This window comes from Merops nubicus, unplaced genomic scaffold, assembly GCF_000691845.1.
Source record: "Merops nubicus isolate BGI_N331 unplaced genomic scaffold, ASM69184v1 scaffold6181, whole genome shotgun sequence".
NCBI classification, from domain to species: domain Eukaryota; kingdom Metazoa; phylum Chordata; class Aves; order Coraciiformes; family Meropidae; genus Merops; species Merops nubicus.
Genome location: NW_008590230.1, coordinates 6,928 through 23,023, shown reverse-complemented (window position 1 = coordinate 23,023; position 16,096 = coordinate 6,928). Strand labels below are relative to the sequence as shown.

Here is a 16,096-nt window from a genome sequence, read left to right as displayed (position 1 = left end):
CAAGTGGAATTTGGAAGATTTCTTGCATGCTGCATGTAGCCAGTATGCAGTCACTACTGAAGCATTCAAAATAGGATTAAAAATCTTGCATGACAACACAAATAGTCTTAAAATTAGATGTCGAGCAGAAGCATAATAATCAAAGATGTCTTTAAGAAATGGCACCAAGGAAACATTTTCAGGACTTCAAAGCTCTAAACCACGTGAAAACCAAACCTGTGAACTACCAGAAAAAAACCCACAGTTTAAATTTGACTGTAAGCTGGCTGCTATTACATGATCGCAAGTTAAGTGTTACAAGATATTCAAACAGAAACTAAATGCCTTGACAAACAAGTGCTTATGACATCGTATGAATGGAAAGATTTTTTTTTCACTAACACAGGGACAGTGAGACATCCCCAGTAGCTTGTCTTCACTAGGACCAGCACTGCTGGGTGTATTTTGGTCATATCCTCCAAGTAATAACAGAATGTCTCATACATGAGTTCCTGGATGGAAGAATGATCACAAAGAGCAACCAGTGACAGATGGGTGGAAGAACTAACCCCAGGCAACTGTACCAATGTAGGCATCATAAATGTGTCATGTGGCATTTAAAACTGCCAGAGGCGTATAAACATGGGCTTGCGAGATAGTCACTGGAAATAATCCAGTGTCCTATAATATATCACAAGTCACAACAAGTGGAGAACCTACTTCTATCCTGTGTATTGTCCTCCTGGAAAATGTTTTGTGGCTCAATTCTCCTTAACAACCTCCTTGGCATCTGAGATCAAGCATGTACTTGAGAGATGTGCCTTAGTCAGAGGGTTAAATGCCTTCCTCAGGTAAATCCCACTGAATCTGTGAGCTTCATCAGCAGTCATCTTCAGGTGTTGGCTGTTTTCTCCAGTTTGGCAAATAATCAACAACCTTTTCTGATGAGCCCTTTACAAGAGTTCAGCCCAGGCCAATCCATATAGAGCCATTTCTGACATGGTTTGTACCTTGCTGTGATGTTTTCTCTTTTCCTGCCATACCGTCCTTGCTGCCTCGGCTCTCTCCATCCCTCTTTGGTAAACTCTGACACCAGAGCTGCAGTTCTGCTCCCTGACCCGAGGTTGTTTTGCTTCTAGCTGCAGCTTCTCTCATTTATCTCATGAAATAGGGCTGGGGACCTCGCTTGTACCCTGATACCACTCTCACTGATGGGGGTCCTGGCCTGGTGTCAGAGCCTTATATTGCACTGCCCACTTCCTGAAAATCATTTCCCTTCTCAGTGCAAGGACAAGAGACAGAAAAACAGCACAGGCAACAGGATAAGCCCAGAGCAATTCTGTCTTCAAGTCTGGCAATGAAAAATTCAGTTTGCCTGCCTTCTAGGGAAGCTCTGGGACCATACTGAATCTTAGGACCTCTCTGACCCTCTTCAGTAGCCAGATACCCAATCCCTGCTCTGACATGCTTGAGCTAAGTTCCCTAGCAGTTGTCTTCAAGCAGTTCATTCGGTGCCACTTGAGTTAATTGTGGGGTTGATTCTCCACCCTTCTATCTAGGTACAACTCATGAGATGTCTCACTGTATATCATTTGCCTCAGCTAGGCTTTAGCTTTCTTGCTTCCTTTCTTTCTTTCTAGCCAAAGAAACCACCTCCACTACTGTTTTCTTTCACAGCTTGTGTTTTTTTCACAGTTGTGGTCATGTTTGCATGGTAGCATTGCTGCAGAAAGCTGAGCTCAGATGCCTGTTGGCTCATCTCCAACCTCCATACATTGTCTGTCCCTTCCCTAAAGTATCCCTTTTCTAATAAACTTGCACCTTTTTTCAAAAATGTGAAAAAGATGAAAAGTAATTGACCATTGGTACTTCAGTTCCTCCATCAGTATCTAATTTGTTAGATCAGCTTCCCTGGCTGTGCATCTGCCCCTGAGCTGGGCTTGTCTAGACAGGAGGGGGCTCCCTGCTGCAGGGACATGCAGGCTTGGTCTGCTTGGTCTGGCTGCTGTCCCTGTCCCTCCTGGAGTGGGTCAGCACAGCCCCAGACCTTCAGGCACCATGCAGGCTCTGCTGGGAGGACCTCCATGTCTCATCCTGGGAGGAAAGTTCTTCCTCCCGAAGAGCAACCCTGGGAGGAGCCTCATGATCCCTGGTCCGTACAGGAGAGGGTGCTGAGGTGCACCTTTCTTAACAAGGGGCTGCAAAGCCTTCCTTGACCCTTAGGGTCTGCTCTGGTCCAGTCCTCTCCAAGTCAGAGCATCCCACCTGACCCCAGTGAAGACAGCCTTGTGCCCCCACTGCGGGGATCTCCTGGGGCAAGCCCTGCACAGGGGCCAGAGGGGCCAGCAGTGCTCCCAGGGCACCAGGCCCACACCATGGGCACCACAGGGCTGCCCCAATGGGGACTGCTGCAAGTGGTTAAGGGATGTAGGCAGTGCTGGCTCAGGGCATGCAGAAGGGGGATCAGACAGGGTACCTGGGACTCTCCTGGGGCTGTGCTCCTGGGGACTTTAAACAGGATCAACAGTGGTGAGGCACCATCTCCTGCTCCAATTCAGCAAACCCCATGGCCACCAGCTATTGTGACCAGGTGTAAGGTGGCATTTGAAGGAGGAGCCAAGCTTCACCACCCCAAGTGCCATCTGCTGCTTACCCATCTCCATTTGAATTTGTTAGCTCTACAGGATCTTTGTTGTAGTTTCTATGAAGGGATTACATGAGTATAGCTTGTCTGAATGTTCTTTGTTATTCTCTTCAGTGATGCGTTTTGAGACAAAAGAAAACCCCTCACATCTAGATTATGTAAATAAAGTGGAAAATAGTTCTTAAGATGTCTATTGAGGTGCTGTCAGGAGTAAGCCTTTGAATCCCTCTATTCAAAAAATAACCCCAAAAAAACCCCCCACTAAAATAAACAGTCTATTCAACAAGCAGCATTCATTTGCAACGTATATGAAATAGTCTTTAATACATGCTTAAAAATATCAAGTAACTGTACAAAGCCCCAGTCACAAACATGACTTTATTCAGATACTCTGTGTGACCTCTTTGCTCACAAAGGTAAACCTGTCCTCCCACCAGGCACCCAAATCAGCAGATTTCTCTTTCAGGTCTGGTGCACAGCATTTCAGGAGTGGCATTTGGAGGGAAATGGGCTCTCCTGAGTGGCAGGCTTGGCTCTGCAAGCTGAGATTTCAGCAGAGCTCCTCCAGAGGAGGAGGATCCCCTGTGCCTGGCTCTGCTCCAGCTACACTGTCTCATCAATGGCAAACTGCCCCTGCTCTCTCAAAAAAATAAACAAATAAATCAATCAAGAAAAAATCTAGTCTCAGCCTGTCCCTAGAAACAATAACCCAACCCCTTCAATCCTGCCTTGTAACAGGGCAATTTGATATTCCTCTGGGCATGCCAGATGGTTGACTTTCCACAGAGGTCCCAGCTCTGCAAGCCCTTCCTGCCTCTGGAGAAGCTGTAGCCCTTCCCTAGCTAGAGGAGAGTTAAGCTTACTGTAGCAACCTGTTATAAGCCATTACTAAAGCAAAGACAGTTTCTATTTGACAGATGTGAGGTTTTGATAAATTCCCTTGTTAAGAGTGACTTTGGATCCCTCACCCATGCTCAGATGGAATTCAGGCATTGGCTCTACCCAACTAGTTCACCTTGTAGCATACAGTGTAGAGTCATTGACCTGGAGAAATGCATTCTGCTATGTAATCCCAAATCATCTGGAGATTGAGACAACACCAGCACATCACAAGTATGTGCTGTCCCAAAAAGCCATCATGCACCAAGTCTTGTCATTTTTCATGTCAGCCACACCAAAACCCACACTAATCATGCCAGAACCTCTGACAAACGCCGTAATTTAAAATCTAGACTTGACTGCATTTTTTGGGACCTATCTTTGAGTAGGTAAGCTCACACATATCCAGAACTTCACTTGCAACACACTCTGCCACAATGTTTCTGAAGTCTCCTTAGAGTAGATTTCTTTGCTGTAACTCTTGAGTATTTTTAGCTACCTGAGCTCTTCGGCAGACCCTCAAGGAGTCATAAGAGAACTATAACCCATCCGTATGTGGATCTACTGCATATTATCAAACAGGCCTGTTATGGTCTTCCTCAGCACTTAGCAAAGCTGAGAACCAGACCTCTCCATCTACTCCACCTTCCCTGAAAGGGAAAGAAATGAGCCCTTATGTTGTATCCAGCCACTTGTATAATCCCAAAATACTGCTTTCCGTACTAAACTGCAAACATGTGTGCAGGATACCTGCATTTCTCTACATTTTCTCTACATTAAAACTAAGACTTATAAAAAACTTTACAAGTTATCAAAAAAGCGGAAACAGCTTTGGAAATCAGGCAGGTTTTTCTTTCCACTGAAGAAGCAGGTGATAGTATTTTCAGTTCAGCTACCACATCAGGTTGCTAACGCAGCTCTCAGGGAGGATAAGAAAGGAATGGTCAGTTCACTCATGGTCCAAGAAGGCAGAAGCTTAATTGTCAGTGAAGTAAACATTGCTTCTGACCATGGTGCTGCGTCTAGAACAATAAGACATATCTTCATATACTGTATTATTTTTTCTTTTCTGGAAATATTTCTTCATCTGCAAAACAAAGCAAACAGCTGTTCAGAACAGAGCTTGAAAAGACATTGACCAAGGAGTCAGTTTACATCATAGGAGTCCATCTGTTTGAAATGGAGATGTACTTTTAAAATTCCTAATTAGGAAGGATTGGGTGGAAATTATCAAATAATTTATTTAACTTTCTATCCTCAGTCTGATTTAGTTTCACTAAAGGATCCTTCAAGAGTTCAATGTAACTGTGTCCCCAACATAAATAAAGCTTGTCCTCCGTTTGTTACTCATAACACAAGAGATCAGTCCCCACAGGGCCACTTGGCTTTGCCAGAATGATGTTAGAATACTGGTATTTAGCAGTACTGAAGCCACATGTGAAGGGACGAGATAGAAGCCTGTCCTCTGACTCATACTCTTGAATAATCTTTACGGAGTAGAAGGATCTGTCAGCGACAATTTCTGGAGAATTTCTGCAGAAGATGAAGGTAAATAATCCCATTAAAGGAAAAATCTCTTGGTCATGTTTTTTTCCTGAAGTGGGGCAGAACTCTTCTCCCACAGCTGCTTTCAGACATTGGACTATTTTGTGACTTTTTGTTATCCTTATGTCCCACTCTAAACATTCTCTTACATCTGTTACAAGATTGGTCTATACAGCTCAATTCCCAATTAACCAAAAAAAAAAAAAAAAAAATAAAAAAGAAGCAAACCAGAATAGTGAGGTGCTCAGTTCAGGAAAATACACACAACACATGGCTGTGTTGTTGACTGCAAGGCTTAATTGAGGTTTGTTATCAAAGGCAAACAATATCTCATTTACTGACAGTTCCAGAGACAGAAGAGGACACAGTCTTTACTGCCAAGAGTTTACAGCTGGGAGACATTCAACAAAGACAAAGAGGAGACAGTAGAAAGCCATGATTCTTCAGGTTTATCAGATGTTTACTTGACTCTGTCACTGTTTACAAATAATATCAAAGGCCCCTATTCACTCAGCCTGGATTCAGTTTTGCTTGGGCACAGTAACAGCGTACTTACATCGACACGGTACAAGATGCAGCCCACCAGTGCAGAAAACAGCAGCACTACCATGATGATAAGACTATAGATGTCCCAGAAACTATGACGGCAGCCTGTCTGCTCCACTTCTGCATGTAAAAGTATGTTATTATTATTATAAATATGAAGACATAGAATTCTATTTTTATTATGAAGAAAACTACATACCAGTCAGCAAGAAATCAGCTATTAACAGCATGCCACACAGCCACATTTGGCATTAGTATCGTCACTGCCACTCCCTGTGCTCTTCTAGAGGCTAGTGAGCACTGTAGGTGGCTGTGGTGAGCTAACCCTGGCTGAGTAAGAGATGCCCACCAAGCCACTCAATCACCCTCCCCCTTTCCTCTCCCTCCTCCAACTAAAAAAATAAAACAAAAATTAGTTTTGCTGCAATATTACAGCAACACTGGGAGCTGGGCTGGGAATATACAGGAATTATATAAAGGCTTGGTTTGCAAGCAGTACAGACAGCAGTAAAAGCTGTTGTGATCTGAAGTATGTACACTGAGCAGAACAGTGCTAATGGAAAGGGTTACAGTTCTCTAAAACCTCAATCGATTCATATCTGAATAACATAATATCTGATTATCACCCTATTTCTTTGATGTGCAGCTGTTATTTCCCTAACTCACACTACTGAGCTGTTGCATCAGTTATGGCTAGGGGCACAGAATGAGACCACAGCAGATAGAACCTTTGCAACCCTTGGAGACTAGGCAAGCCTTATGTTAAATACCCAAAGATCTCATCAAAGCCCAAAGCACAGGGTTAAATTGATCAAAATCAAGCACTATATTGCTGGTTTTGTCTTTATTTTAATAAATAGTTATGACACCATACTGCAGGAGAAAAAAAAAAAAAACAACAAATCTTTCTTTGGAACAGGCTCACAGTGTGCTCAGTGTATAATAAGTGTGTGTGAGATCATCTCTGCTATTATCTGTGGTACTTTAAGTAAATGCCTCAGGATTTGTTCCATACTCCCTACTGTGGCTTATTTTTAAACACAAAGACTTACTATAGGGAGTGGTTTCTAAAAGACATTTATGTCACATTAAGGTCAAAGAACTGATACTAAAAATACCGATTCACTTGCTAAAACTGACAGATTATTCACAGGCACACTGAAGTGTTTGTTGGCTGCTTTGGACCTTGATTTTTTTTTTAAATGTAGCATTATAGAAAGTTTTCTTTTTTATAAGTGCCCTCTGGTTGTGCAAGCAGGTAGAAATATAGTGCCTGCTTCTGTGTCCGAGTACTACAGGGTGCAGAGGAGCCTGATCACACTCCCCAAGTTTTCCCAGGTACTGGAGGAAGTCTAGCCATGGATTAGTGCTTCACCTGTCCTGATTAAAGTTCTGCAAGCTTTTAGTCGAGCTTTTATATTACAACATGCCCATAGCTATTAAGGCTTAAACAAGCAGGACAGTACCTTTAACCAGCATAAAGGTGCCACTTCCATTCGCTGAGAGGAAAGGGGAATTTTTCACCACCACAGCACACACATAAATATCACTGTCATTTTTCTGTAGGTTGTGTAGAGTTATCACGATTTTCTTTTCTTCCCTTGAATATTCCAGGCGATTAGCAAACGCAGGATGAATAGTTGAAGCATTCTGATGTGAAACATATAGCACTCTCTCATGCTGCATGTGAGTCTTGAGCAAGTAGATCCCTTCATCTTCATACGAGCTTTTCAGTGCACAGGTAATGTTGATAGACTGGCCTTGCTGAGGATTGACATAGAGTGGTGACTGTTCAACAACTCCACTGGTTTTAGCTAAAAACAAGAGAGATTAGTGGCTACCATATATAGTGCATTTTAACAAGGGAGCAAATAGAGACGTCAAAAACAGAAAGAACAGATCACAGACATTTGGATAAAATGATTTTTTAAAAGGCCATCTTTACATATGCCTTGAGAAGCAAGAGAGATTTTATGTTTTCCTGCCTCAGAATCTGAAAGTAAGACTGACCAAACAGGTTTACCTGGCTGTAAAAAGTCTCAGCCTACCTAAAAAAATACATATGCTGAACTCTTCTGAGGAAATACAGCTGCATCAGCTTGCCCTTGAGACATGGATCATTTCCTGCTTTCTCAAGTGAGACTAAGCCATAGAAAGATCTGGGGACTATTGGTCTGGATTAAATCTTACAATGTGGGTGCCATCAATGGTGAAAATGGCCTTCAAAAAGCAGTTATTAACAGCTTGCTATCCAGCTGGGAAGACATTCTACTGAGTTCCTCTGAGGACAGGCACTGTTCCTTTTGACATCAACATCGATGGGAGAATGGAGACCAAATTTATCACATTTGTGCAAAAGATAATTCTGGGAAGGTTGCAAGCATGTTGAAGAAGAGGATCAGAAGCAAAAAGAGGTATAAGGTAATGTAATAAAATCCTTTGGAAAAACAGTACATAGTCAACAAGATGGAATTCATTTGAGAAAGCACAGTCAAGATACTTGGAAAGAGAAGCCTGAGGAAGGACATGATAAAACTTCATAGATATAAATGGTTATTACTGAGGCAGTAATCAGTCAGATTTTACATGCCTTGGGAACAGGAAAGGAAAAAAATTCTGTAATTTTTGGTAAAGATGTTTCAGGTTAGATGGTCTCATCAGAAAGGCGGGTATATAGAGGAATAAGCTGCCAAAGAACATTGTGGACTCAACACTTTTTTAATGAAAAAAGAAAAGTCAGAAGAATTCTTCCCCTAACCAGAACTGACTGTCGAAAGGAGAACTTGTGCCCGTTCATCAACTGTATGCTAAGAAAAATCCCACATCCCTTTTCCCACTGATGCCCAACTCGCAAACCCTGACTAGCACCAGCTTTCCAATTATTAGTTATTTATCGTGTAAGATTAAATAGTAAAACCAAAAGAGATTTGCAAAAAACGCTACTAAAAAAGGCTCGTCACTTTGCTAGTTCTTCATAAATATTTGGCTGTTTTGGAAAGAGCCCTGAGTCCTCTCTGTTGACAAACTTCTGCAGCAATCTATGACTCATGCAAAAACCTGTACCTAGGATTAAATTAGTCATTAATTGACATTCTAGGGACTTTCTTGCTACTGTTCTAACATGTTTACTTCATCTTTTCAGGGTACAGACCCACACTTTCTTTCAAATCAGTACGTAACCAGAGCTGCCATGAGTAAAGTTCTGTGGGAGTCTCCTTCCCATTATGCTTTCTTCTGATCTTTGATTTAAAATAGACATCTACATTTATTAATTTGCTGTACAAAAGGTGGAATTGCAATACCTTTCACCAGTACTATGGTTGTCTTCCCATTCAGCTTTTTATGATGGCCTTTGCTTTTAATATATGTAGAGCATAGGTAGATATTGGAATCAGATTCCTGTGCATCGTGCAGAGTTATCCTGAGATTGGTTCCTTCCTTTGCATACTCAATGCGATTAGCCAAAGCAGGAGAGATATACTGAGTATTCAGCTTGGAAACATACAGCACATTGACCTGCTGTATGGTAGCTATCAAGTACGTTCCCACTTCAGTTTCTGAATCTTTCATTGAGCATGTTATGCTGATGGAGTGTCCTTCCCAAACACTGATAATGTCTGTTGACTTTTCATTTCCTCCACCTAAAAATAAAAAATGTAATTGAAATTATAATATCAGAGTTCTTCATCTATTAATATTAAGGCGGTTTTCAAAGACAACTACTCCATCAACAGAACCACTGTGCAAGACTGGAGCTTAGTCTCACTATCCTGTACATATCATCTCTTGGTTGCCCTGAAATCTATAGTGTTTTTCGTGCCCATTGACCTGTGCAACTCAACATCTCCCCAAAGTTTAAAAGGCTTTGGCAAAAAAGTGGCTTCTGTCACTCACATAAGAAATTTAGCCTGTTCATAGATTCCCAGTATGATCCTATTAGTTCTCAAAATACAAGCTTTGTTGAACTCAGCCCAATAATTGGAGTTGATTGAGGATCTGAATAAAGAATTCGAAGGTATCCAAAAGTGGCAAAGAATAGTGAGGAACAGAGGGATAAAACAGAAAACACCTAAAAGAAGTTAAAAACAAGGGAAGAAAAATTAAACATAGCGTATTGCATATTTAGGACAAACGTGACATAGAAAGAGTAGGATTAGTCAGTGTTGACAAGCATATTAAGGATCCCTTCACACTCAAAACGATTTATTTTACTAAGGGAACAAACACCAATACAGGCAGTCGATCCAACCTGACCAGACATGAGGACACTGTTCCTACAACACTTAGAGAAGGAATTAAGGCAGTCCAGGAGCTGTCAGCAATTGCCTTCCCAAGCAGCAGAGAAATTGGGTAATGGTGAAGGCTGGAGAAGTGCAGAGCACTCAGCCTTTACGGGAGGAGAAGGAAAGCCCAGAAAATTCATCTCCATTAGCCTGAAATCAATACTTCTAAGCTGACCCACACATATATGACCTAAGAACTCATACAGCTAATGACAAGCAGTTGCAGCCCATCAATTGTTTTCTCCAAAATATCAGGGTAGAAGTTGAAGAGTTAAATTATATATACAGAGATCAGTATTGACTCAACAACCACTAACAAAAGAACAAGTGCACTCAATTTTTCTCAGCCGTTTCACTGCATCTTTCTTTCAGACTTCCTAATTTATGGATAGTATTTTTTTCTCACGTCACCATCCTTTCCAGTTATTGACAATTGTCATAGGGGAAAAAAAAGGACTGTTTGGAGACATCTTTTTCCTCAGCCTGCTCTCCTCAGAGATTCACACTGTTTTCCCCAAGTGTGCCTCCAGCCTGCACTCTCAATAGCTACAACAATATTCAACAATAGATGTTTCTAGTAAGGTTTTATTACACCCTCAATAATTATGTCCCTAGTAAATATAAATATTCATTTCTACCCAAAAGCAGGTTCCCCTTGTCAACCTTAACAATACAGATAGAGCATGTTGAGTTACTGGGAAAAATAACTTTCACTCTTTCTATGGAGAGGAATTTCTGTGTAGAAAAGTGTTTATCACAATAATTTTTCATTTTTTTTTTCTAAAAACTCATTCTTACAACTCATAATTACAAAGAACGTTGTTCAAAGTTCCACCTGTTTTTGCTAATAGAGAAAAAAAATGGAAGGAAAATATTAAAACTTGTAAAATGTAAGAACATCTATATTGGACATACCGTTCTGGCCAGGGAAACACGGGAGAAGCAGAAGAAAGAGTGATGCAGCTGGGAGACGTGATAGCCACAGCATCTTCAAAGGTCTGTTTAGTTCTTCTCTGCTGTCTGACTGAAGAGTTAGACCAGAAGAAAGGGCTGTATGCCACTAGTTGGTCTGGTTTCTCCCAGCTATCCACTAGAAGTTAGCAAGGTGCTTCTTTTGTCTTACTATCACAACAGAGAGGGGAAGAGAGAATTCTCTCAAGAGGTGTATCTTGGTTTTGACTTTACACTTGCAGCACCCACAGTTTCCTGCTACTGAACAACCCTCAACCCTGAGGGCAGGACTAGAAAGAGCCTTTATGGTGGGCACCTACCTTCCCTTTACAGTCAACTGAGAAAAGGTAGGCTCAAAGTTGCTTTTCACAATGCCAAAGCAAAACCTCCCTGTTGTGGCCTTACTGGAAGTGCAGGCACATGGGGCAATCAGCTCAGTCTGTCAGCGTTTCCAAAGGCTTAGCAGGCTGCTTGGTTGGTGGTTGCAAATGGGAAAGTCCTGGCATTGTAAGGAGCAGGTGGGTGAGAGATACTCCATTACTTCAGTTAAATTATTACACGAACCCCACTCTCAAAACTACAGGAGTGATCTGTATCTTGTCAATGACAACATGCACCATTTCCAAGCAGCAGCATGGTCTGTACCTCCCAGCTTCACATTTACAAACATCTTCTGTAGTGCCTGCAGGACACCTGCTAACCACCAGCAAAAGGGAACCTCAGCTATGGTTTTTCCCTGAAAAGCTCTTCTTGTAGGCACTGTTCTCTATGTGAATAGGTAGGTAAACGGGGTGTTCCTGAAGAGTTTCTTGAATTCTTGAAAGATTAGAAATTTCATCAACTATTGTCAAGAAAACAGAGTTCAGGCAGGTTGTGAAATGAACTCTCAATTAGCCCTACTCTTAGCTTACTACTGGATACTAAAGCAGATGCCAAGAGACATCTCTTACTCTCTGTCTTTGCTTTTGCAATATTTAAGAAGTGAAACATGACAATAATACTGGATTATGAATTTGGGAATCATGTGATGGTGATGCTTTGTAAAGGAGATGAACATAACAAATAACAATGCAATCAACACAGGCATTTTATACTGATGTTTTATTATGATGATTATAGTAACACAAACAAAAATATAATAAAAATGAAATTACATTGATAAAATTATGGCTTTTGATGAGCCAGAGTAATATCTCTAGCTATTTTTTTATTTCATAAACAAACATTTGCCTATATTAGTAAACTGCAAAGCAACACAATGCAATTGCTTAGAAAAAACACTGTCAATCTTTAACGCTATTTATAATAGTTTTTCCTGAGATATGGAAGGACTTCTGTTCATCAGCACAACACAGGCCAAGAGAGGCAAAGTGAAACTGTTGGTAGCGATGCCTCTGAATATCACCATCTGCATAATCATCAGTAGAAAGAGGAGTTTTAAAGGAAAGTGTGCTTGAGTGAGCCACAAAGATGGGCATGTGACTCCATTTTGTGACTACTCTAGCTAAGCCCCGTCACTGGGAAGAGGTGTCCATAGAAGCTTTCCTCTTAGAACATGACCATCTCTCTGGTCCCAACTGGTAGTAAAGAGTAGAAATTAAATCTGCACCTCATTCAACATGAATCCCTCAAGTTAATACAATGTGAGTTCTGAAGTACTACTTTATTCCATACCCAAAGAACTCAAAATCTGAGTTTATACCAAAAACCACCCAGTGTCAGCCCCTGATTTGAACACCATATATGCACACCCAGTGACTTTTCCACACGTAGACACAGATATGTGTCTATAACAACAACTATATCCATAGAAAAGAACTGCCATGGCCTCCATTTTAAGAGAGTATAGGAAAATAAGATATACACCACTGGAATTCTCCAAAAGCACAGAATACAGCTTGATTACGTAAGGTGAAGCACTTGGCCCTTCCTCAAAACCATCTACAACAACAACTTAGAGCAGAAGGAAATGGAACCAAAAACACCCACGATATGTGCAGTAGGATCAGAAAGTGAAAGGCCAATACCTGATTTTAATGCTCCTTTCCCAGGCTATAGCAACAGATATATTATTTCCTTAAAAAGAGATGGCTTTTATCCCAAACAAACTTCTTCCTCACTCCTTTTAGACACAGCAGTTTTGCTCTGGGAAAAAAAAAAAGAACAGCAATTGTGCTAAGGCATTGTATAACGAGGAAAGAAAAGTCTTTTTCCTTCTATCTCTAAATACTTGCAGAGTCCAAACTCTACAGCTAACAGCTTGGGCTTACCAAATAAATATCCATCATGGTATGCTGGAGTTCGTAACTGGATCAGTCAAAATAACATACTCAGTAAATAGCCAAAAGACTGGCAGGTGGTTTAAACCTGTGCTGCTGAGCCAGCCACACATCTTGAGACAACTTCTGTCCTCAGCAAGGCACCAGGAGAGTGTGGGGGAATCAGGGAGCTTCTCCTGTTGTTTGTGAAGGGCTGGAGCTGGACTACTGTGGCAGTCCCAGTCCTCAGTGAACACATGGATTTGGAGAAAGTACATTTGTGAACACTACTGTGAGGTCTTGTATAAAATAAGTTCTGTTTCTTCAGCTCTAGAGGGTCTGGGATGTGCCTGGAACATCACTGAGCATTACACCACAGGGCAGGACCTCAGGGGAGCCACTAGTGGTAAATATTTTATCTATTTAACCAACAGATCTATTGATATGTCTTACTATAACAACTGCAGCAAGACTAACATCGTGTTGTCTTTACTGGGCCTTGCAAGCACTTCTGCAACTCATATTTTTCACAGATAGCCTTGTGTTTTCTCAAACTATAGATGTCCAAACATCTCAGTTTGTTCCCTTTGGCTTCCTTTAGAGTTACCAGAGAGAAACAGGCACCTTCACAAGGTAACTCATCTGTTTCACCTTAAAACCATTTTAAGGTGAGATGAAAGATTGTCTCATGATAGTGTTGTGGTTTAAGCCCAGCCAGCCAACAACAAAGCACCACACAGCTGCTTGTTCACTCCTACACCCCTCTGGGGGGACAGGGAGGAGAAAACACAACAAAAGGCTCAAGGGTTGAGACAAGGAACAGGGAAGGGCTTATTCTGCAATTATGGTCACAGGTAAAGACTGACACAACTTGGGGAAACAAAATGAAGTTAATGTAAACAAAACCACCTCCAATTTACCAATTGAATTGGACTGGGGCAGTGATAAATACAACCCAATCTCTTAAAAACACCTTCCTCTGACCCCTCCCTTCTTCCAGGGCCCAGTTCTGTTCCCGATTCCCTGTCTCCTCCCTCCAAGCAGTGCACAGGGATAGGGAATGGGGGTTGCAGTCATTCCCTGTCCGTTCCATGTTGTTTCTGCCACTCCTTCCTCCTCAGGGGGGAAATGCACAGTCCCCCCTTCCTGCAACGTGGCAGCCCCCCATGGCAGACAGTCCTCCACGAACTTCTCCTACCAGTGTGGGTCTCTTCCATGGTCTGTGCTCCTCCCAGCAATGGACTGCTCCAGTGTGGGCTTCCTTCAGGGACATGGACCTTCCAGGAGCAGTCCCCTGCTCTAGTGTGTGGTCCTGCAGAGGCTGCAGGCAGGATTCTGCCACACCATGGATCTCCAAAGCCTGCAAGGGCTTAGTCTGCCAACTGACCACAGACCTCAGGGGAATAGCTGCCCCACTGTGTCTTCCCTTCTCCTTCCTCACTGACCTCCCTGTCTGCTTGGTTCTGTCTCTCAGATCCCATTCTTCTCCCAAACAAAAGAACTCCCAAAACAGAAGAACCTGCCCAAGAGATTTTTACTCTCTTAAATTTATGTAACTGAGGAGATGCTGCTTGGCTTGGGCTTGGCCTTGGCCAGAGATAAGTCTGACTTGGAGCTGGGGGATCTAATCACAGCAGCCACATCTGTATCCCCCAGAGCACTGGAAACCACTCAAAATTCAGGTAGGTGATAAAATCTAGTGACTCAGACTTGATGCAAGGAAGAAACAGGCATCTACAAAACGTGTCCTAGTGAATATGTCTAGTCCTTCAATGAATATCCCCCTGCCATTGGAGTAATGTGATTTCATTGTTTTTCATAACTAAACCCCTAACTGTCAAATTTACCATTAAAAAAAAAAACAACTGATGGAGCATTATGATAGGTCCTAGGAAAAAAATAGGGGAAAAAAGTATCAGCATTAGCAAAGATTTATTTTTAAGAATTCAGACTAACAGACATGCAGTTGTTTTTTCCCCAATTTACATTTACCTGAAATTCCTGAGCAACTCATTGGTATCCACCTCAAAGAGAGCCACAGGCCTTGTGTTCTCGCCATAAATCCCCACCTCACATGGCAGGTGTGATACTTTGCCACATGACAAAGCCACCCAAAGAGTGGCTGTCAATGGCTCCATGTCCCAGTGGAGGCCAGTGACGAGTGGAGTCCCTCAGGGATCAGTGCTGGGACCAGTCCTGTTTAACATCTCTGTTGGGGACATGGACAGTGGCACTGAGTGCACCCTCAGCCAGTTTGCTGACGACACCGAGCTGTGTGGTGTGGCTGGCACGCTGGAGGGAAGGGAGGCCATCCAGAGGGACCTGGACAGGCTGGAGGGGTGGGCACAAGCCAACCTCATGAGGTTCAACAAGGCCAAATGCAAGGTCCTGCATCTGGGTCGAGGCAATCCCAGGCACCAATACAGGCTGGGCAGGGACTGGCTGGAGAGCAGCCCTGAGGAGAGGGACTTGGGGGTGCTGGTGGATGAGAAGCTCAACATGAGCCAGCAGTGTGCACTTGCAGCCCAGAAAGCCAACCAGACCCTGGGCTGCATCAAGAGAAGTGTGGCCAGCAGGTCGAGGGAGTTGATTCTCCCCCTCTACTCTGCTCTGGTGAGACCCCACCTGGAGTACTGCATCCAGCTCTGGAGCCCCCATTACAAGAGGGATGTGGACCTGCTGGAGCGTGTCCAAAGAAGGGCCACAAGGATGATCTGAGGGCTGGAGCACCTGCCAACCAGACCCTGGGCTGCATCAAGAGAAGTGTGGCCAGCAGGTCGAGGGAGTTGATTCTCCCCCTCTACTCTGCTCTGGTGAGACCCCACCTGGAGTACTGCATCCAGCTCTGGAGCCCCCATTACAAGAGGGATGTGGACCTGCTGGAGCGTGTCCAAAGAAGGGCCACAAGGATGATCTGAGGGCTGGAGCACCTGCCCTATTGAAATGCTGGGGTTTGAACCCCAAGCCCCTAATTAAGGTTGACATATGGGTGATTCCCACAGCCCTTCATA

General features: G+C 42.8%; 1 protein-coding gene across 1 annotated transcript in view; it reads right to left on the bottom strand.

The window, feature by feature from the left end:
- Positions 1 to 4,478: 4,478 nt before the first annotated feature.
- The window catches only part of LOC103782110, a gene marked incomplete at its 5' end in the record, with an annotated part of 15,870 nt that continues 4,252 nt past the window's right edge, over positions 4,479 to 16,096 (bottom strand). The window contains 4 exons of the mRNA XM_008949855.1: positions 4,479 to 4,589; positions 5,604 to 5,713; positions 7,060 to 7,407; positions 8,896 to 9,234. Of these exons, the coding sequence (XP_008948103.1) occupies positions 4,479 to 4,589; positions 5,604 to 5,713; positions 7,060 to 7,407; positions 8,896 to 9,234 (908 nt within the window). The remainder of the gene's footprint in view (positions 4,590 to 5,603; positions 5,714 to 7,059; positions 7,408 to 8,895; positions 9,235 to 16,096) is intronic.